The 23,401-nt window shown below is 40.2% G+C and overlaps 1 protein-coding gene across 1 annotated transcript in view; it reads right to left on the bottom strand.

Annotated features, from left to right (window-relative positions):
* The window catches only part of LOC140106702 (transmembrane protein 150A-like), a 78,590-nt gene that overhangs the window by 5,570 nt on the left and 49,619 nt on the right, over nt 1-23,401 (bottom strand). Inside the window, exons 4-6 of the mRNA XM_072131297.1 lie at nt 20,755-20,822; nt 13,486-13,613; nt 8,841-9,018 (exon numbers count right to left, since the gene is read on the bottom strand). Coding sequence (XP_071987398.1) covers nt 8,841-9,018; nt 13,486-13,613; nt 20,755-20,822 — 374 coding nt within the window. The remainder of the gene's footprint in view (nt 1-8,840; nt 9,019-13,485; nt 13,614-20,754; nt 20,823-23,401) is intronic.

The raw sequence follows: 23,401 nt of genomic DNA, 5'->3' as shown, positions 1-23,401 counted from the left end.
GTCTAGGGAGAGGGAAAAGAAGGATAAGGCATATTGGCTTCTAATATGTCCAATCTCTTGCTCAGCCTAGGAAATAAGCTGCTTCCACTCACGTGTGGGCTCAGCTTAGCCAAGTATGCCATTTTTCTGAAATAGTTGGGGGTGTTTGTTCTCAGATTTAGGACCAGATGGGACACGCATACACCCATCAGTAAAAATGCATCCATGGCCAACCGGAGCATGCATGTTTATTATGGAGCGGGACATGAAAAATACGCAATCCACACAGCTGCCCCAGAAAATGAACACTACGTCCTGTGACAACACAGAAAGACACCCGTCTAGTTAATCACTTGCTTTTAAACAAACTATCACTGAGAAATGTTACCAACCCAGCAACATTTATGGACAACATCCACCGCTGGAAAATAACAGGATTTCCATTCCTCAATCCCGAGCCAAAGTACATAACCATGTGTTACATTCTACTAAAAATATAAAAAAGGCTATTGAATATTTACTGAAAAGTGTAAAAGGAAAAAGTTTCTGATTGATTGCCATGGGCATTTGTCCCCTCAGAAACTTCTGATAAATCTCCCCAAAAGTGCTTATTATACTACATAGTAGCAGTTTCTTTTCATTTTTAGAAAAATCATTTGGCAAACACCATCGGGCAGACTTATTCTGTAAGTGTCTGGTGCTGGGTGATCAATCAGTGTCGGTGTGCGTTCACACGTTCAGTTTTTCAGATACAGTTTTCGATGTCCGAACCTCTCAGTGGTATGTGCTCCCTTACTAACATCCACCCCTGCCTTTGGCTTTGAAAACAACATCTGAAAAACTGAATGTGTGAACGCACTGATAGGCTACATTCAAACGACATTGTGCCTGCTGTACCGTAACACGGCGGCGCCCGGGAGAGGAGGAGTGGTTGAGCGCTGCTCACCACTGCCCATCTCCATATCGATGAATGGCGCATGATGCCGTATTACGGGGAAAGATGGGGCATGTACCTCTCCTATCCGGCGCCATGCGCCCATTGCAGTCTATGGGGGTTGTACATACGTCGGGCGTATATACGTCCGCCATACGGCCGTGTGAATGTAGCCCAAGAATGTTTAGTCAAACTTTTCACCGCCTACTAGTTGGCTTACTTTACGCCAGAAAATTAGGATAAAACTCGGTCAGCAGTATTTTTGGCACTAGAGCACGTTCCTTTTGTCAAGTTAGCCGTAGGAGAGCCAGAAAACTGCCTAAAACCCTTTATAAATGTGGTGCAGACCTGCTAGCCCCAGGGTGGGTTAGTTCATTGGGTAGTCAAGGCAAATTATGGGGGGAGATTTATTAATCTGTGTACGACAGAATTCTGTCATAGTTTGCACTATAAAAAAAAAAAAGTGCAAACTACGACAGAATTCTGTCATACACAGATTAATAAATCTCCCCCCATAATTTGCCTCGACTACCCAGTGAACTAACCCACCCTGAGGCTAGCAGGTTCTAATATATGACACTCTGAAGTCTAGGTCAATTTTTGCAATTTTTCCAACAATATCTTTCGAGCCACTTGACCATTTTTACTTAGGTTTACTTTAACTTGATGTTATTAATAAGGTTATTCTACCAACTACTATAAATAACTAAAATACTAGTCCCCTCAGGTAGGGTGTAGAATGTATTTTCTAAATTCACTCATGTGACATCACAGGATTTCCTATAAAAAATACTCCCTCAAAATCTGGCTAATATGACTCTTCTTGCCTCATTTGCACAGGAGAGGAGTCAAGTTTCGAGGTTGCAGAAGCAATGTCCCTTCAAAAGGCCCTATGTTCTGTTCTATAGAACTTAGAAACATGCTTTGTGTCATATTCAATATAATGATCTCATCTTTCAGATATTAAGCTACCGAAGTAGACCTACAGGCAGTTACAAAAATGGTGGGAAATGGATCTATATGCAGCTTACATTTCTAACTATGTCTTTAGCTGCTGGTATCTCTGGTTCTGTAGCTCACAAAGCCATAAGCCTGGTGAAATCTGAAAGATGGGTTTCTTCTCTTTAATACAACATCAAAAACATGTTTAGTTGGGAAATTCTATAATGCACATAAGCTACCTGACTAGCAGTTTAGTGGGGTAAGATCTGATGACAGGTTCTCTTTGTTAAAGTTGGGAATTAAGAGTTGTAAAGTTATATATAATATTTTACAGCAACTTTAACAGTGGACATCGCTGGTTTTGTGCCACCTAGAAACACAATCTTGATTTTATATAAAAAATGAGAGACACTCAGATTCTAGGTGCCACAGTTCCGATGATTTAACCATTTGAATTTTGCCACCGTCTATAAAGTGGGCTATCAGCAAGCGGAATGTGCAAATAGAAAAGTATATCGAGCAGTATGGCAGTCATGAAGGGGTTAACCTGATTGAAATCAAGGCACCTGCACTCCCCATTCCAGCGTAAGGACCTGAAGCTCCTATTCATTCTGTGTTGTGACATACTGTTTAGAAGGGGTCACTGCTGTAGTCAGTCAGTGAACTGGGTACGGACATGTACATAAACAAAATGTCACCGCTTTGGACACTGTGTAATGTGGGTGTCCATGTGACAGTGCACAACATATCACAACAAAACAGCTGAACAGGAGCTTTTACCCTGCAATAAAGTCATCATATACATGCATGCTCAGTTCTGCCAAGTATGCATGTATTCTAATGCTCTGCCACCATTCCCAGGAGGAGGGTTTGGGCCAACTAGGTCAACAGGAATTCAGTGCACATAAAATATTACTACAAACTACAGGAAACCAAACTATCAGGGAGGAAAAGATAAGGTGGAGTCGTAAGAACCTCAGTACTGTACTTGTGTAGTTATGGAGCAGTGTAACCAACGACTGAGGGGGGTCAGGAAATGGTTAATCTGGGAACTGGGAAAGAGAAATCTACCCACTGCAACTCTAGTGTAGCCTCATTATTCGCAGCTCAGTGACATATCAGAATATGTTGGCTACATTCCCTGCTCCATTATCAGGCTTGCTCCATCTTGTAAGGAGACTGGATCCAAGAGTAATATAATTTTTTGTTATTTATGTAACTGTATGCCAATGTATAAAAACCTGTAAATCTTTAAGATTTGTGACTAGTTTATACAGGTATTCTAGTGTAACAATGCGTTCCATAGAACACAATAAAAAATAAAATTGGTTACGTGTTCTCCGTTACCTTTTCAAAACTTCTGCGCACATTCCAAAGCTTAAAAGATTCTTTGGACCTTATTAAGTGGTTAAACAGATAAAAGTTGTGTGACCTCATGAGTAGTTCATACTTTTATATTCTATATTCCAACATGATGGATTTGAAGGCCTGCCAGACCTTTCTGTGGTGCGGATCACAAAGTTCAGACTTACATAATTACTTATGTCTTTCATTTAAGGTTTTCCTAATTTTTTGGACTGACTGACTTTCATTTCTTAAAGCAATGATGGCCACTCGTTTTTCTTTACTTAGCTGCTTTTTCCTAGCCGTAATACAAATTCTAATACCGTATTTTTCGGACTATAGGGCGCACATAAAAACCTAAGATTTCCTTAGGAATCCAAAGTGCGCCTTATAGTCCGGTGCGCCCTATATATGAAACACGCTCTGGACCACGGCAGACCAGAGCCGCGGCTGCGACCCTGCATGGCCAGCAGTACTAGAGGGGGACTCGGCAGTGACTGGAGGAGGCAAGGCGGAGGAGGGCAGCGGACCCTACTTACATAGGTCCCCGCTACCGGAGACCCTTGACAGCAGATCTCCAGCGGGAACTGCAGACAACGCGGCACGAACAACAGGCGCCATAGCACGAACCAACTTCTGCCGTGCACGAACCCCCTTCACCATCTCCCTGTGTGACCGCACACCTCTGCTCCGCGGCTATTCGGGGTGCTGACAGTTGCCGTGGATAGTCGCTTTAACAGAGCTGGTTGCGACCTCTCCGCTCGGCATCCAAACCACGCCCCGGACCTCCTCCTAACCCATGCAGCCACCAGGAATCTGCGCCTTATAGTCCGGTGCGCCTTATATATGCACCTAGACATTGTGGCTGGCCTTTATTCATAATGCGCCTTATAGTCCGGTGCGCCTTATCATCCGAAAAATACGGTAGTATCGACCGGACTTCTGCACTGCACAACACAATTGATGGTCCCAACCCCAGTTATAAGGCAAGAAATCCCACTTTTTAAAACTTACAGGACAGCTGTGGTGTGAAAACCTTTTCAGGTGACTACCTCTTGAAGCTCATCAAGAGAATGCCAAGAGTGTGCAAAGCGGTAATCAAAGCAAAAGGTGACTACTTTGAAGAAGCAAGAATATAAGACCGTTTCAGTTGTTTCTGAGGCAGGCAGTCCCCGGTTTACGAAAAAGATAAGTTCCTTGGGTTTGTACTCAAGTTGAATTTGTATGTAATTCGGAACTATACATTTAATACCGTATTTTTCGGCCTATAAGGCGCACCAAAAAATCCTTTAATTTTCTCAGAAATCAAAGGTGCGCCTTATAGGCCAGTGCGCTTTATAGATGAACTTATACAGAAATGTACTACAGACAAGATGTACTGTACATTTACCAGTGTTAATTAGCTCCATCCCCAGAAATTTCCTGCACCTTCCCACACAGTACACAGGGTCCCTGGCTCCTGAAGTGCCCTGGCACCACAACTAACATTGTGCCCATCCTGCCCTCCCCTAGCACGGAGAGACCGGAGCTGCCATAGTGCCCACCGCTTAACCCCTGCTGCATCACCCTGCATTAACCCCCAGGAGCCCATACCTCTGAGATCGGAGCTGCCATAGTGCCGACCACGAGGCAATCATCATCATCAGTAAGCAATCCCCCATACCTGACAGCCCTGTAACAGGGGGAAGAGAAGGAGCCACAGGGAACCCAACAGGAATAACACCCTGGCTGAGGAGGGAAGGAGAAGGGGCAGAGGGAGACCCCTTAACCCCTGCTGCATCACCCTGCATTAACCCCCAGCAGCCATACCTCTGAGATCGGAGCTCTGTCACACGCTGAAGACAAGTTTCCCGGGAAGTGTAGCTGGCTTGAACTGTGCACAGGTCTGCCACCTGCTGGTCATTTTTAGGTACTGCATTTGATCCTGCGCCTTATACTCCAGTGCGCTTTATATATGAATCTAGATGTCTTAGCAGGCATTTATCAGAGGTGCGCCTTATACTCCAGTGCACCTTAAAGGCCGAAAAATACGGTAATTGTAGCTCCAGACAAAACATTTTTTGTCCCAATGACAACTGGATTTTCAAAAATTTTTTGCCGCAATGGGACCAATGACTATCAATAAAACTTCAGTTTAGCCCCCTTAGAGCTGATCTTTGCAGCCTGGGGCAAAAGTAAAGCATCCAGAAAGCTTCACTAGAGGTCACGGGGGGCAGAATGGTCCGTCTGTAACTAGGGGTCGTCTGTAAGTCGGGTGTCCTTAAGTAGGGGACCACCCGTATATAATTCCACATGTGTTCATTCATAGTTTTGATGCCTTCAGTGTGAATCTACGATTTATATATTTTTTTATATACACTCATAATGACTATAAAATCATTTTAATCTTTTATGTATAGTGGTGAAGTTAAACTACAACATTATCTGTCTAGTTTTTGTGTGTGGTTTTTTAATACCTCTTTTGACTTCCTAAAAAAAAAAACTTTTAACTAGTCTTCCAAAAATACAATCTAAACACACAGAACAGTTTATTGCCAAGATTTCTTGAGAAATGTAGTTAAGTACTCTGACAAACTGCAGATAAATACTTTAATAAGATTCTTTGAGCTACTTAATCTTAAAAACACCAGAACAGACTGGTACGCTTGATGTGTCTCCTGTATGAACCCACATGCTGACCACCTGGCTCCGATTGGTGCTGCTGGCTCCAAGCAGTTTTGAAAAAATTTAAAAACAAAAAAACAAAAACAAGAGTGCTACAAGTTATATACTACAAACTCCACAATCACGAGTAGAAGTGATTTGAAAGATTATTACTAGCATCCAGCAGCACTAACCGCTATGGAGCCCACATTTTATTCATATCTTACTGAGCAGAGATTAATGTGTTACCTACAGGACAGGGAGAAGAATCTGCACTATAAACAAAGTCAACTTAACCAGAAGTTAAAACAAACAAACTTCACGTCAAGGACACATTTGACACTGCATTGGCCACTGTTCATGTCCAAAAACGGCACACACAAAAAAAACATAAAGAGTCTGATTTGCCCAAAACCAGTCAGTAAAACTACATTAAAAAATCCCCTTCAATAAGACATGTTGTGGAAACAAAATACACGAACATGAACCATTTTTTGCTACAGTTCCAGTGTTGTCACCGTAAATTGCTATGGTTGAGCTGCCAACAATTCCTCTGTGGTTTATACTACTGCATTTCCCAAATGATGCCGTATAAATAGAACATAAATACTTAGGATCTTAATAAGCCATTAAAACAATAATAAAACTTAGCTAGAGCTTCAACCTGGATTTAAACAAGAAAATTGTTAGAGATCTTAGAGATCTTTATCGACTTTTGAAAAATATTTAAAAATATTTTAGGAAAATGCACACAAGAATATATGGTAAATGGTTTTTGCATTGCAGTTTAAACCTAAGCTTCACAGCTCCATTTGCTATTGGGGTTTGGAAAATTGACTTTTTTAAATGATTGCTGCATGAAGTTTGTATTCCTAACACATAGGAAACTTATAGTAGGGGCTTTTGGAACACTACACACCCCATCAATCTGCTTAGGGAAGTGTAGCTTATTACCCAAAAAAGCTTTATCCTACCTGTTTGGAGCCACAAATGAAAAACCCTTCTACTTCAAAGGGTTGTACTAACTATTTAAGTTATTTCTCAACTTATTATTGCTGGCGGTCCCTGCATTCAAACCCTCACCACTCTGGAGAATGGGGGTCCTGCAGCTCCATCCATCAGTGAGAACAGTACCCTCATTCTCTAGATCACTAGGAGCTCCATTCTCATTACCTAAGGTGGTGGTGGTTAGTCTGACCACCAACTAGCTTGTAACCACAGGATAAGAGATAATTTATATAGTTGGCATACCATCTTTATAAAGCTCTTCTCCTATCACCTGTCAAGTTCTTTACTGGAGACATTAAAAGGGACCTGTCATTAATAACCTCATTTTCACTAAAGACAGGTTGCAGAAGCATTTTAAAACCTGCAGCGCAAATCTACCTTTTCTAAGCATTTGCATTACAATATAATTGTGTGTTATAAAATACTCTAGCACCCTGACAAAATCCTGGGGTAGCCACAGGGGCTGGGCTTTGGTTTAGATGCATTTCAAAAAACAACATGTGCCTTGTCTGTGTTACTCACTCTCAGAGCTAAGCCCCCACCTTTGAGAAGGAGGTGGAGCTGTACAGGAGCACAGAGGTCACAGCCTGGTGAGATGACATCAGTGGGGGAAGGACAAAGCTGTACAGGAGCACAAAGATGGAGGCAGCCTGCAGCTCAGACAAGTCACATGTTGTTTTTTTGAAATGCATCCAAAACAAAGCCCAGCCCCTGTGACTACCCCAGGATTTTATCAGGATGCAAGAGCAAGTTATAACACACAATTATATTGTAATGCAAATGCTTAGAAAAGGCAGAGGCATTTTTACACTGCAGGTGTCATGGGCTTTTACAACCTGTCTTTAGTGAAAATCAGGTCCCTGGTGACAGATACCCTTTAAACCCTGGGACATGTGCTGTAAAGGTGAGGTGCTGAGGTAGTTAGGTGTAGCAGAAAACCCAATCACCAATTTGCACCAGAAACCCCCAATAGATCGGTGCACAATTTGAAAATGGATGGAGGATGTGCGATTTTCCTTTTATCTAACAGCTCCCTCAAAGAATTTTAAAGTATCCATTGCTCCTGGCAAACTAACGTCAAGCTGTAACTTTGCTAACTAACATAAACTTTGCACACACAATGGCTGACCAAAGACTAAACTTTAGTGGCTTAAGAGACCTTTTGATTTGCCCCAATGCTTGACAAATATAATAACTGTAAAAATGGTTAATTCAGTAACCACTTCCTACGTGCAGTAACTTCTGTCCGATTTGAGACGTTTAATCATTGCCTAAATGACTCCTGGAAAGGGTGCATATGCAGGTTCTCTCTGGTAGAGGGCAGTAACATAGGTCATAAAGAAATATTGCAATTGTTTTACAATATTAAAAGAAGGAAATGCTTTTTGATTTCTTTAATATGGCATTGTTAATTGGCAGTCCCCGATTATTGCAGCTAATGACCATTCAAGTGATTGGCACTAAACTGCAACACTATCTAATAATTTTACTTTCATGGCTCAGTTTTGACGTAATGCTTCTCAACCTACTATTACTGGCAGTTTCTTCAGTTGCAGGAAAAGTGTTATAAGTACATAGTCTAACCTTAAAGAAGACCTTTCACCACATTCACTGACCCCCAATTCTTCAAATCCCATAGTAGGAATTGTTCCACCCCTTTATGGAATCATTAGAATTTTCTCTCCAGCTTCTTTTGTTTCCAAATAACCAATGTCAATATTTTTGTCTTGTCACGGGGCAGTGCCAGGCTGTCTGGTCCAGCCCAGGACCACCAATATACTAATCAGACTCTCTACTGGCAGATTGGACAATCCTGAATTGGTTAAACAAACTTTCCGAGAATCAGTGGAATGGCACCTGTGGAAAGAGTTTGAGGGAGAGTTGATGGAGATGGAAAAGGGATATTTATCCTGCCTGAAGGATCTAAATTTATCAAGTTGTAGAGAACCTCTTGTACATAGTTCTAGAAACAAGCATATGAAAAGGATACTGAGCACTAATATAACCAAACCGAAGAGAGTCAGAAGGCTGCGTAGGTGACCAGTCCAACAGAACCAATGGGCATGTGCCATACGGTAGGTCAGTAAAGACTGAAAGAAGATGAACATCATACTGGTCGGAAAGGCAACTCCTGCTCCAATATAGTGCAGAACTTTGGCATGATCCACCTACAAAAGACAGAAGAAAGTGATTACAAATCATTTCATAATTCACTACGTAAAATGTTACACTACGAGAACTTCGCTTCAGCTAAACAAAGGAAACGGTTTTCTGACCACTATAATAATAATAAAGGGAAAATGCTATGACTCATAACATGGTGTAACACACACAAAATAAGAAAGGTGGCATAAAAAACTCCTCATTTTGCTTAAAAAAAAACCCAAACAACTAAGCAGTGAAATGCTATACTACAGTTTTTTTTTTATCAATTATCAGTATTCATGATGGAATACTTTTTTAATATCGATTGTTAACAATGATCTAATAAAGCATTTGGATTTTATCATGGATTTCATTGTCCGATTTACCAAGCCAGTGCCGGAAGCCTCACCCCTTTGTCTGTATCAATAAACTAATCAGTATTACATGTGAACTATGGCTCTATGGTATCAAATAGGATCGGAACATAGGAAATGCTACGAGTACAAACAAACAGATGATTACAATCAAGTGTTTTCTCTGGGATGTTCCTTTTTCCAGGACCCCTGGCTGTGTTGGAGACCGGGCTTCTACTTAAGAGCTGCTGCTCAGCTCAATCAGTCTCCTTTCGTGTACTTGGCTAAAACTCGAATGAGACGCATACAGTACCTGAGCAAACTTGCAACTGTCCCAAATGATTTAGGTCTATTTCTCAAGGGTCTACCCAAGGACCTACTTTGGGGTCGGGGATGTGGTGCTTTAGTTATTACACAGTGTGTACTCAAATACAGAGGTGGGGTCCGCATTGATTTGTCTATAGTACTATGTGACATGTGAAGTGCATTTCATACAATCTTGCCTGATAGGTTGTGTGCAGAGTTGGGCGTCTATGCAGGTCCTGGAGGGACTAGCCACCTGGATTGCACCTTACCTGATGGCTTTCCCACAACTAGTATGAATGGGTTCCAGTATGTCTCACACTTGCATTAGTAATGTAGGGGACCCATGGGTCATTGTCTTGTCACCCTTCCTATTTGGTTTGCACCCATATGATTTAAGGCACTGCACGCCAACATTTAATCGACAAAAATTTTCTGAAGACCGTGTGATAAATACTAGGGTGGACTACCTGGAGGGGAAATCAGAATTTTGGGATTGGTTGCATCCTTTGTTTTCGTTCCAGTTTACAGGAGTATGTAACAAAGTCTACATCTTAGCTGTGTCTACAGGTTTCCCTGTTGACCTTTGCATGGCGAGAAAACTGCAGCAATAAAGCCGTAATCCCAGGAAATAATTCTCCATTCTTAGTTTCAGCATGTGGATAAGAATTATACAATGCTGCAAACATACATACAAGCTAGTAAGTGGCTTCAGGGTACAAAGTGGCTGCTTGGGTTACACTGTTCCCTGGCCTATAAGGGGTTTTGTCCATTGGGAAACCGTATAAAATAAGGAGAGGGAAAAAAAACAACACATTACCATTATCATGCCACTTTAGCATCATTTTGCAGTTCCCTGCTGACCATGCATTCGTCATATCATATACATTATTTAATTGCCTGCCAAGACCCATCATAGACGCCAGGGGTATGGTACACGTCAAAATCAACACAGGGGCCAGTGATAGGGAGATTGGATAGAGAATTGTGTACATTACAACATTGTTGCTGGAAAGGAGAAAAGCCAGTGCAAATGGAATGGCAGGGAATTTAACAAATCTGAAACCTTGACATCCTCTCCTTACATGTGGCTTCTATAGTCACCAATTTAAACTACAATCATTAATGCCCCCTTAATAGAATCTGCTACCTTCATTCATCGCTTAAAATTAAAAAAAAAAAAGAAGAAAGAAAAAAAGAAAAATCAAACCTAAAGACATGACAATCAACCAGTCACTTTTCAGTGTTGTAAAAGGCTGTGACTTTCCATGTCTTGATTTTCCATCTGCGGTGGTTAGACTGCTAAGTCAGCAGTACCCAGCTCACCGCTGAAATCGGAGACAGCTGGTTCTCTCCGTTCCTTTGTTTACTTGGCTGGACCATTTGACAAATTCACATTTATTAGCATAGGCAAGTACTGATCTATTTGGATAAACAGTTTTTGCTGACCATTCTTCCGAAGGAGACATTTTATATCCTCAAATACTTTCTTTGTGAAGCCAATGAGTCTGTTATGATCCAGATTCTATTTGCAAGTGAAAATTCTGGGACTTTATAACCAATTTCTAAGCTTTAGCTCTTATATTCAACTTAAATTAAACCTGTACATGGAGATAAAAAAAATTAAAGAAAAAAAAAAATATATACCTAATAAACCACTAATCAGATCATTACATGTGGTATAATATTATTTATATATATTATATATATAATTAAGTTTTTGTGTGGAGCAATATTGATAACATGTGCAATTCCTAAACCATGTTTAACTACCTATGGGAGGTGGAATTTTTAATCTTAGTATCAATATGGCAACAAAATCATGCACAAAAGGAGAAGAAAGACACAGTCATAAAACCAGAAGAAAGCAGAAGTGCGTGTTAAAAATTCATGCTTATGCTTTCTGGGAAATCTCATTGATGCATTTATTAGCATGTACATAACATTATCCCAAAGTGACAGAAGATCAGTCAGACTGACGCAAGTCAATTTCGCACAAATACATTTCTCTACCCAAAGCATTATACACACATAGATTTCTGAACCCTACATCCGCCTTCTGCTGATTACTTCTGCCTGTGAGGGACAACACCGTGATTACAGCGTTCTCTGGAGCAGTGCATAATCAGGGTAAGAGGAGAAGCACCAGGTATTCGTTTAGAAAGAATTAGTGTGGACGGTGTGCAGCCGGAGCATAGAGGGGCTCCGGTAATGCCCCCAAGCTCTCCAGTCTAATTTATGTAGACTATTTTTTTTAAAGGAAATCTACCATTTGCTTTTGTGCATTATGAACCAAACATACCTTGATACCGTAGCTACACTGATGAAGAAACACATCTTTAATCCCTGAACTGAGTGGTTTTGCTGAAAAAACAATTATACAATTATGATAATGAGACTCTGTCGCCCTTGTGGCTGCCCCGGTGCTTGTCTCACCCTAATCATGCACTGCTCCAGCCTTGTCCTGCTCTGCATAAGCAGAGAACACACCACAGATCACTGTGTTGTCCTCGACAGGAAGAAGTAATCAATTGCTGCACCATCCCCAAGCTGCTATGTATGAATCATCGAACTCTGATAGCAAGTCCTCTCTGGACAGTTCAGAAAGCTCCTGTGTATGTGGAAGTAATGTGTTCGTGTATGGCAGCCAGCCTACACCCAGCTTTCCCAAGGTCCTGAATTCTATCCTTTATAAAAGTATGCCAGTGTTCGGCTTTTTAACCTCCACAAAGCACTGAGGGTGCTTTAAAGGGGTTTACAGACTTGCAAACACTGCTTCACTTCTGGTGGGCTAGTGCTGACTCGTGCAGCTCCCATTTACAAGCTGTAGTTCTATAGGCAACCAACTGACCTCAGAAGTGTTGGGCCTAGAGGTTTCCAAAGTACTGCAACGATGACCCAACACATCAGATAACAAGTGAATGGGAGCCGCATGGTCTACCAATAAAAGTGTCTGCTCGGCAATAGGTGTAAATGATTGGTCTTTCCTTGGGGGTTAAGAAAGCTGCAGGTAATGCCGCTACCAGACTGAAAATAGTGAGTATAGCCCATTTGTGGGCCCAGTTTCCCTACACTATTGATAGTCATGTGTGTCTTGCATCTACTTGGATTAATACACGCAAGAGAAGGATGCCTTTGCTCCATGGAAATAACGCAGCTTATTATACAGTAGTGGACCTAGGGGAAACTACATGGAGCCCGCTTGCCAGGGGGCATTGAAAGACTATTGTTCTTAAATAAGGTCTTAAAACAAAATAACTGCACCCTCACATTATTTCTGGTTCTATTTCTATCTACTGAAGCCAAGTCAGCTCTCCTGTGTGTTACATAGAAGGGTGTGTGCGTTCCTGGCTCATCCTTTTACAAGCAGTCTCAACATGTGGCCTGACAGACATACTTCCCGTCCCCTCCTGTGGTTAAATATCCACATGGCTCTGTAGTCAGCTCACGCTGTGTATAATGAGGACCAAACACACAACACGTGCACCGGTCAGAAGCTTTCATCTCTGACAGAAACAACTCCTTCTGCGGTATCCAATATATATTCAGTAAGTGCAATGATATCAGAAACCACTTTACTCCGACAGTTCAATATATAACGATTTCTACTGCATCTCAGACCGAAAACATTCACTTATTAGGTAAATCTTTAATGTGTTTGTACTAAAAGAATAATTATGCATGTATACTATACACAAACGTTACCCTCTCAATCACAAGTTACACGAGATGCCTGGATTAAGGGTGGATTATCACAAGCTACGTTTACCGAAAATGTCTTATGTATAAATGTTGGCACCATTCTAGGAAGACTGGTTCCTTTTTTTTCCTCACCTGAAAACTCCCAACCATGATGAGTCCAGCAGCACAAATCCATCCCAAAACAAAGGCTACAGTATTGAGCAAGGAGGGACCATAGCGTTCAATCACATAGGCATATCTTAATAGGCCGATGAGCATCACTGCAAGGCAAGAATGGAAAGATCAGCCAAACATGAAAAAAAAGTTGAGCTGTGCATACTTTTCAAGACTATACAGTTGTTTTAGGTACAATTTATCACCAAATTAAACCCGATTCAAAAGAAAAGGTCATTAACTGGAGATCATTGGTGGGTTCAGCCCAAAATACACAAGTATTTGAAAATATTGGAGTATGAGTGTCCTTTAAGTGTCAGCCCATTATGAAGTTCAGTGGTTAGAGTAAGGTCACGTTACGGTTCCATACCAATAAGGAAAATACTAAAAGAATGTTAAACCAAGTTATGTTGCAACCAAGTTATGTATAGGTAGCAGACCGTATTTTTCTGAATATAAGGCGCACCGGATTATAAGGTGCACCATCAATAAATGCCTGCTAAAACGTCTACGTTCAAATATAAGGCGCACCTGAGGCATGGAGGCCGGAAGAAGCGCAAGTAGCGCGAAACGGCCGTAGCCTTCCTGTAGCACCATGCATCACTCCCTCCCCGTTGTACCCTGGTGTTGAAGCTTGGACTGTATTACCAATAAAGAAGCTTTCCTGTTTTGCATACAGAACTTTGGGTGAGTGCCGTCCTTCCTCTTTTATATTTGATTCTTATAGTTGTGCGGACTTATATTCTTTTGGGACGTTGGCACCACCAACTTGGGAGCTCTGGGTACGAGTAAGAACATCTCCGAATCCATCGATTGTGAATTTTTAGGTCAGTGGGAGGTGCCGCTATCACCACTTATTGAAGCACCTGATTATAAGGCGCACCTGATTATAAGGCGCACCTGATTATAAGGCGCACCTGATTATAAGGATGAATGACCAGCAGCTGGCAGACCTGTGCACAGTTCAGGGTAGCTGTTGTCTGTAACTATGTTTTATATAGAAGGCGCACTGGACTATAAGGTGCACCTTTGAGAAAATCAAAGGATTTTTTGTGCGCCTTATAGTCCGAAAAATACGGTTTTACGGATTTTGATAAAGAATGGGTGGACCTTTTATGGTGTCCATAATAAAGGAAACATATGTAGAAGTGCTGATGCATGCCTTCCCCTAAATATTAAGAGTAAACTCTCATGCCAATCCTTTTGTTTATGCATGTTCAACACAATTTTTTTAGGAAGTACAAAAATGTTTGAACAGTCACATAAATCAGCTCATTTACAAAATCCCCAGAAATCAAATGTTTACTATGAGAGCACAAAGACCTGAATAACAATTTAACATGCAAAAGGACAAAACAATAAGTCCTTATGTTCCAGGCCACAACGTGGCACAAGCCTTCCTTTGTAAATACACAGAATCTACCAGAAATTTATAGTAAACACTGGAAATCATATGCCTTTTCTTATGTGCACTTTTCAGGATCTAAGTTTTGTTATGTACAATTTAAAGGATACAATAGTTTGTCCAATTCTATTTGTGTAAAAATAATTAAAAACAAATTGCTTTTTATTAACTTTTCCTACATTTACGGAAGAATAATTTTTTCTTAGATTTAAGAAAACAAAGGCAACAATTGGGTGTTAAAGAGAATGATCGGAAATGAATGATTCAATGAGAATTGCTGAAATCACTGAGATTTTGGACAATCACAAGAATGGGATTCCCCAAGTTCCCTGCGTGAATAGATAAGCGGTCCAACAGATCCACTGCAGCTTTGACTTTTTGGTACAACCATAGATGGCAAAGAACTGTATTCAAAGCTAGCTAAAACCGATTGATCGGAATAGCATCATGCAAGTAGCATCATGCTACTAGCATTATACAAAAGACATGTGAGCTCCCTATGAGTTCCAATAATTGTCCCCCCATTGATCAGGAAGTTTAATTGTAGGGCCCAAGTTTAAAGTGTAATTAAATCCTTGATGCCAATATTTTATTTCATAAATTAGCATATTGCATAGTGCTGGTGAGAACACTTGGAAGTAAAGCAGCTTCTCTGTGTCTTGTGTCTGCTCTTTCTCCTGTAGTGAGCAATGTATCTGAAAACATTATAAAGTCCATTCACTTTAGGCAGATGAGGCGGCAAATAGTTAACCCTTTCTATACCTAGAAAATATTTCCGTTAATGGCTTAACTCTGTAGGGAAATTAGACTATGCAGGGACTGTCTGTAAATAGTAAAGTCATTAAACACTTTTTTCAGGTTTCTTTTAGACGTCAGTATATACAGGACAGAAAGCGGATTTACGCAAACAGGAAGAAAACATAGGTAAGGAAAAAAGGTCTTTATTTTAAGCATTACCATATTTCAGCTGGGACGACTTTTTTTTTTGTAAAGAGGCATGGTGTAGCTTTCATGCACAGGACCTGGTGATGTGTTCTCATGATCAGGGGTGGTCATGATATTTATAGTAATCCTATTGTACCTCAAAAAGGATGCAGAGCCAAACCACATAGAAATGTATAAAAGTATCATACATTTTTATTAATGCAATAAATACAATTTAAAAAATTACATAAAAGTAAAAAGTTTATTTAAAAATACAAAATCACGGGTGGTGGTACACAGACTGGTCAGTCTTCTCAAAATACATGAAGGCAAAGATATAAGAAGGGGAATGAGGGTGTTATAGTTATGGGTTAGATGGTACTACTAAACTGTAATGTACATATGTGTTTGTGAATGGTTACACAAACCACCCGTACTAATAAGATATCTACCATCCTATAAAAGAGAAACCGTATCCATGTTAAATTTGTAATGATTCCAGTGTTCGGGATGATCCGACGTGCGTTTCGGCTTAAAAAGCCTTTGACGAAAAATGGGAGATACCTCATTAGTACTAGTGGTTTGTGTAACCATTCACACTCCTATGATATGGACATTACAATTTGGTAGACCCATCTAATCCATAACGACAACAACACCCTCCTTCCCCTCCTTTTATCTTTACCTCCATGTGCCATTTTGGGATGTCTCCCCAGTCTGTGTACCACCACGTGTGATTTGTATTTCTCAATAAACTCAATAAATGAAATTATTAATGTAATACAATTCAATACAATACAATAGAATGTAATTTCATTTATTGAGTGGTTTGTTGAGTGGTTATTGAGTGGTTTGGCTTTTTTTGCATCGTTTGGGGGTACAATAGGATATACATTGGGGCACATTTACTTACCCGTCCCGTTTTGTCTGCCGATCCGGAATGTCTGACGAGGATTCGGAGTTGCCGCGATTCACCAAGATCATGCGCCCGATTTCTTGAATGTGTTGCTACCCCGCTCAGGTCCGCCGGAGTTCACCATCTTCTTCCCGGTATGTGAGTGCTGATCTTGCAACAGAATTTGAATTTTAAATTCCACGGTTTGTCCGAATCAGTCGGGTTGTCCGACGGCCACGCCCCTCGATTTGTGCCGCACGCAAGCCGGCATCAATGCGCCACAATATGATCGCGTGCACCAAAAACCCCTGTGCAATTCAGGGCAAATCGGAAATATTCGGGAAACCCAACAGAAATGCGTCTGACGGACCCTTCGTAAATGTGCCCCATTGTGTTTTTTAGCCAAATATCTGGGTGTTTAAAATTTGATGCGAGATGGCACTATAGCTAAATATAACTAAATATAAGATATTAGCCTAACCTCTATTTGTCCTTTCATAAGTTTGTGGTCACAATATTGTGAAACTTAAATCCAGATTTAAACGGTGTCTACATGGATCGGGTCTGACTGCTATAATTGCAATGAGGGGTACCCAAGTTCCATGTCAGAATGAGGTAGCTACCTACCCCCCCAAATAGAAGATAAGTGTGAGTATCAAACTTGTGTATTCAACGGAAACAGGATGTGGGTTATGCAGCCAAACTGAAGTTTTTCGTGCGCTTAAAACTTGGATGAGTAACAAGTCACCACACTATCTCTCCGCGTACAGAAAGGCTTCCCAGAAAGAAGCCTTTGATATTGTTGGCAGAAAATAGAACAGATTTATACTTTCCACATTCCACCTGCCTTGATTTTAGACATAAGACTAAAACATGTAGTGAATGGTCATCAACAAGAAACCCACATGCTAGATTTCCCGTGAAGTAAACCACAATTGTTAGGTCAGTATTACCAAACACTGTGTTACTTTAGCTTCCAATTTCCTTCCTTATGTTTCTTAAGTTTTTTTTGTCTAGTTAAAGGTTGAACAGTCTAAAACTTAGACAGGAGAGGTAAATTTGACCTAACGTGTATAAAGTTTATATTAAAATGAAGACACACCGTCTCAATGGTCTAGAATAATACAGGAAAAACAGCCACATAGGAGTACAGGCATACAAGATAGGGTCCATAGGTTTGTTCTCAAGTCTTGAATGTAAGTCGAAACTGTATATTTTATCATTGTAGATCCAGTGACAATTGGAGTATCATAATTTTTTTCTGTAATGGGACCAAGGATTATCAATAAAGCTTCATTACAGACACCTTACAGCTGATCATTGTAGTCTGGGACTATAGTAACATCCAGAGAGCTTCACCAGAGGTCACAGTGAGCAGAGGGGTCCGTCTTTAACTAGGGGTCGTCTGTAAGTCGGGTGTCCTTAAGTAGGGGACCGTCTGTAATTGGATTCTGTATGGGATCAAGAAAAATTAGCAATACATAGGAGAAAAGGAAGGTGAAGAAGTCTGGGGCCGTGACCAATGTGGTTAATGATATTATGGTGCAATACGCCAAGTTTTAAGAGGCATCTAAAGTGGCACAAAATCCTCTCTCTCCAAAAGCTAAGTGAATAGCAATACTGTGCCATAAAAAAAAAAAATTGGGGAAATGGATAAACAATGGATTAATGGAGTAATGAATTTTGATGTAAAAAATACCATTAAAAAATACCATACAAAACAGCAGTCACAATGGATGGCAATCCTAGAGATCTGGGTAATCACACCGTGTGTGGTGCTAGTAGCAGCTGGAGTGTGACATATGCATTTATATTCCAAGATTGCAGCTGGACTTGCGGAAATCCTGTGTGACCCTCTTCGCTGAACTGCTGCAAATTCTCTCTTCTGCTCCAACTAAGAGCTGTAGCAGGCTTCAGATTAGATAATAGAGAAGTGAAGAGGGCAAAGATAAAAGTACACAGAAGTTTGAGGAGACTTCCCCCAGGGCTCTAAGTTAAGCTACAATCCTGGAATACAAGTGCATGGATCTTGAGCGCCATTACCAAACACTGTCTGCAGCCTTGTATGGCCAAAATTAGATTGGCAGAGTGTGCATGGAGAAAGTAAGTGGAGAAAGGGACCAAAGCCATTGCAAGACAACTTTTTTAATGCGCCTTTAACTTTCCTCTTATTAGCAAGATGAACTTTACTCTTTAACAAACGCATATTACGACACATGTTTGTTTTAAACTCAGGTGATTGTTCTATTAAGCTTTTTATTTGTGTTTATACAACATGCCAAGAACTTAATGTTTTTTTACCTGCCACAAAAAAGAAAAAAATAAAGAACAATCAATATTCTGTCATTACCTGCACTACAAGGAAATTTTGCCATTACATTTAGAAGAGGGAGATTCATCAAGTTGAGATGCAGATAGAAAAATATATTACAAAATATATCAACAAAGGCAGTACCAGAGTAGTGGCAAGTGTTGCTGAGTTTCTGGTCCCTACTACAGGAGCCCCCCAACTCAAAGGAAATCTACCATTTGCTTTTATGCATTGTGAACCAAACATACCTTGAGAATGCTGTAGCTACACTGGTACAGAAACATGTCTTTTTAAATTCCTGAACTGAGTGGTTTTGCTGAAAAAACAATTATAAAATTATGATGAGGTTATGCCGTAGTCCAGCCTCGTCCTGTCCGGCATAAGTCGAGAATATGTCATCACTGTGTATCCCCGACAGGCAAAAGTAATCAAATCGCTGCACCATCCCCTAGCTGCCCTGTAGGAGGCATCCAGCTCAGATTGATCAGTCCTGTCTGGACAGTTCAGGAAGCGCTTTTGTGCACAGAGGACAGTCTGCACCCAGCTTTCCCAAAATCCTGAATTTAATAAGGTTTTTTTTTTTAAGCTAAGCCACTTGGTTCAGGGATTAAACAAGATATGTTTCTGCATCAGTGTAGCTACAGCATTCTCAAGGTAAGTGTGGTTCATAATGCATAAAAGCAAATGCTAGTTTTCCTTTAAGGACACCCAACTTACAAACAGACTTCTGTGCCCACTGGGACCTCTGGTGAAGCTTTTTGGATACTTTACTTTTTTTCCCCAGGCTGCAACGATTAGCTATAAGATGTCTACAATGAAGTTTTATTCATAATCCTTGTTCCCATTACAGTACAAATTAGTAAAAATACAATTGTCACTGGAGCTTACAAATACATACAAATTTAACTTGCGTAAAAACGTAAAAGCCCGTAGAGCCCTTACAAATTTCATCTTGATACACTGAAGAACCTCCTATCTGCCATAAATTTTAATTACCATTTCCCATAACTTCAGTATTGATGCTCTGAAATTACCGAATGTCTCAAGACCCCACAAGAAACACAGAGGCAGCTCAAAACCACCACAAGATTAACAGGAAAACGGAACTTAGACAAGGCTGTGTTTTTCCATTTCGTGGTCCTTTCTTATCTTTTCTGGACTATGTCTTGTTAATTTCCACATCTTATTTGTCAATGGGGGGGAGGGGGCGTCATAAAATATTTGATATACAACAAAAAAATTTGTATACCATGAAGTCGTAACAGACACCACAATTTTTGGAGTGCTGCAGTTTAAAAAGTTGCAGCATTTAGTAAGTGCCAGGCTTAGAAGAAGTAGGTCACTCATTGGATTATTATTTTTTTTTTTGGGGGGGGGGGGGGGGGGCATTGCATCTGGTGACATATCTGCTATATTAATAAACAGAGGTAAATCAGTAATCTAGAGAACAACCATACATTATATAGCCCTATTTATAACAATAATAATATATATAATTGTAATAATTTACGACATGGAATTTCTTATATATGATCTAATAGACAACAAGAAGCTTTGAGGATGGCCGTACCACCCCGTTACCCTCACCAATGGCAATGCTTTTATGGCATTTCCCATTTTCTCTTAGCCTTACAATCATCATGCTTTTCCATGAGGTCATATGTACATTAACACACCGCACATTATTTTGATTTTTGGATTTTATCCACTTACCCATGAACGCGCCTAAACTGCATATAAGGCTGAAGAAACAGCTCTCTGGAGGAAGGTTTCCACATTTGCTGGAAGAAAGGAAGAAACCAAGGTTTAATGAATGTAAATAGGTTTCTGACAGCAGCCCCATGGAATTTCTCTTATAATAAACCTGGTCTCTGGTTACAAGCTGTGCACAAGTGGCTTTCGTAGAGGTTAACATATATTTTACCGATTTGCAGTGGTTGCTTGCAAAAGGTAAAAGCATATCACTATAACCTGGTTTTTATACAAGTAAGAGGCATCTAAAAATTGTGAACCTGCTCAATCTGAAGGATTTTATGCATCATTTTAAAAATAAAATTAGTGGTTGGGATGGAATCTCATCAACTCTGATTAAAGGAAATTTACCATCAAAATCCATCATGATAAACCAGGGACACTTACTCATAGATCCTGGCACTGTGACATTCCTCTTATACTTGTTATCTATAGCCTCCTTCTCTTGCAGATCAACTTGTTTAATTATGCCAATTACCCCAAAGGACTCTGGTGGGCGTTTTCAGAGCCCCTCAGTGCTGCATCCACAAGAAGCGGAAATGTCTCGCGCTCCCTCTGCTCTCTCTTGGAAACACCCAACAAAGCTCTTCTGGCTTATTAGCATGATTATTCAAGTTGATTTTAGAAGGAAGGAGGCCATGGATAACAAATACAATAGGATTACCACAGTCACAGTGCCTAAAACTATTAATAAGTTTCCCTTGTTTATCATGATGGATTTTTATGGTAGATTTCTTTTAAATACTTGCACTTTCTATGCAAAGAAGTCATGTAGTATTTTCCTGGTAGATTTCCTCCTAGTTGGATAACATAGTGGGTCTTCTGCAGTAGAAAACTCTCCCTTGACCTCAAATAGTTCGCTCCAAAATATTATTCCTATGGCTATGAGGCTTCAATCAGTAATAGTAATACCAGAGCTTTGGCAAGATGGCGGCCCCCACCAATGGACAGAAAAAAAAAAACTAAAATTAGAACACAAGCGTAATTTAAAAAAAAAAGTTCTAAATTTCATAATAGGAAAAAAATAAAAATGTTGAACACATTCTTCTTTTTTTAATGAGCACAGAACAATGACTTTTTAATAGTGTTACTAACCATATACTTTTATAGCGGGACTATAATTAAAGGAATACAGGCATAGACCAGTACACAATGATAGGCAGATTGGATTGTAAGAATCTGCTATTTGGGAAAAAAATAAAAATAGAAAGAAAAAAACACTACTACTATTTATCACACTAAGCAGATTGCTTAAAAAAATAAAAAAACCTGGTTGAGTACGGCTATTGACCCTCTATGGGTTCTGCAATTTAAAATTTTCCAACAAAATGTTTCACAATGAGGTTTGCTAATCCATTCCTATTCCAAAAATGTGAGAGGCCGGTCTAAGCAGGTTAGATATTTCATGGAGCCAGGCAGCACCACTATTGCCATCAGTACTAAATTAAATAAAATATTTATCTTCTTCAAAGCTTTTAGCAAGCAGGATTTTTATTGCACAAGATTAACCTTTCACCGAGTTTCCAAGCAGTGGAGACAGGAAGCGGAGGACCCTCGGTAAAAAAAATGCTATGTTAACGCTTTCACTACTACAATATGCATTATAAAAGGTTTACACACACAAAAAAAAAAAAAAAAATAGAATATTGAACCTTTTTAATGGAGATGAAAAATGTTATTTTTAACTCACTTTACTTGTCAATGAATCCAATAATGTTATTATTGATAATAATAAGAAAAACGTCATTACAGCACTTTGCACTGATTCTGTATTATTCATAAAGATGTAAAATTAAAATGTGATCAATCTTTTTGTAGAAACAGTTCCTTGGCCAGGAATATACGCAAGAGTGGTGCCAAGTCAAGAAAGAATTAACTATATCAAACATCAGGAATATTTACCCAGCAGGAAGTGGTCACTCAACTTTACTAAACCCCTGAGCGAGAAGTTTGAACCCAAGGCTGCTAGTCCCAAAGCCAAAATTTTCAATGAGCCCCTCTTTCAACCCTTGGATTCAATGACTGCCATATAAAAGGTGATGGGAGGCTGAACCCTCTCCATACAGAGTGGGTGTCCATTGCATACTGCAGCAGTGATGAGTGGACCGATCCCGGATTTTTTTTGGTAGTCTGGGTTGGGTTCACCGCCACATGGTAAGACCCATGATTGGTGCGGACACTCATCTCTGGTGTTCTCCTTTACACGCTGCATTCAAAGCCGACCAAACCTGCCGGATCCGAATACTGATGGGTTTCACTGTCGACAGCAAACGGATCAATACCAGTCAGTGGATTTATTCACAGTAACTGTGGTCGTCAATTACGGTCTATTATAGTGACGTGTAGTTCACTGCAATTGCCTATTAGCAAAATTGGTATTATGAGGACTACCGGCAGATGGTAGCACTGCTCTAATGCTGCGAGAATGAAACCAATAGGCAGTCACACTGCAGAGAGACATTGTAGAAAGAAACCAGTGACAGTGGACCCACCAAATCTGATCACTGGTGCCACAATAGAAAGGTTATCCAAATCTTTAAACCTCTGTGTGTGTCATCCCAACCAGTAGTGGATTATAATACAGTCGGTAGACCGGGCCCCAAACCAC

Source organism: Engystomops pustulosus, chromosome 11 (assembly GCF_040894005.1).
Source record: "Engystomops pustulosus chromosome 11, aEngPut4.maternal, whole genome shotgun sequence".
NCBI classification, from domain to species: Eukaryota; Metazoa; Chordata; class Amphibia; order Anura; family Leptodactylidae; genus Engystomops; species Engystomops pustulosus.
This window is presented reverse-complemented; position numbering and strand designations above follow the sequence as displayed.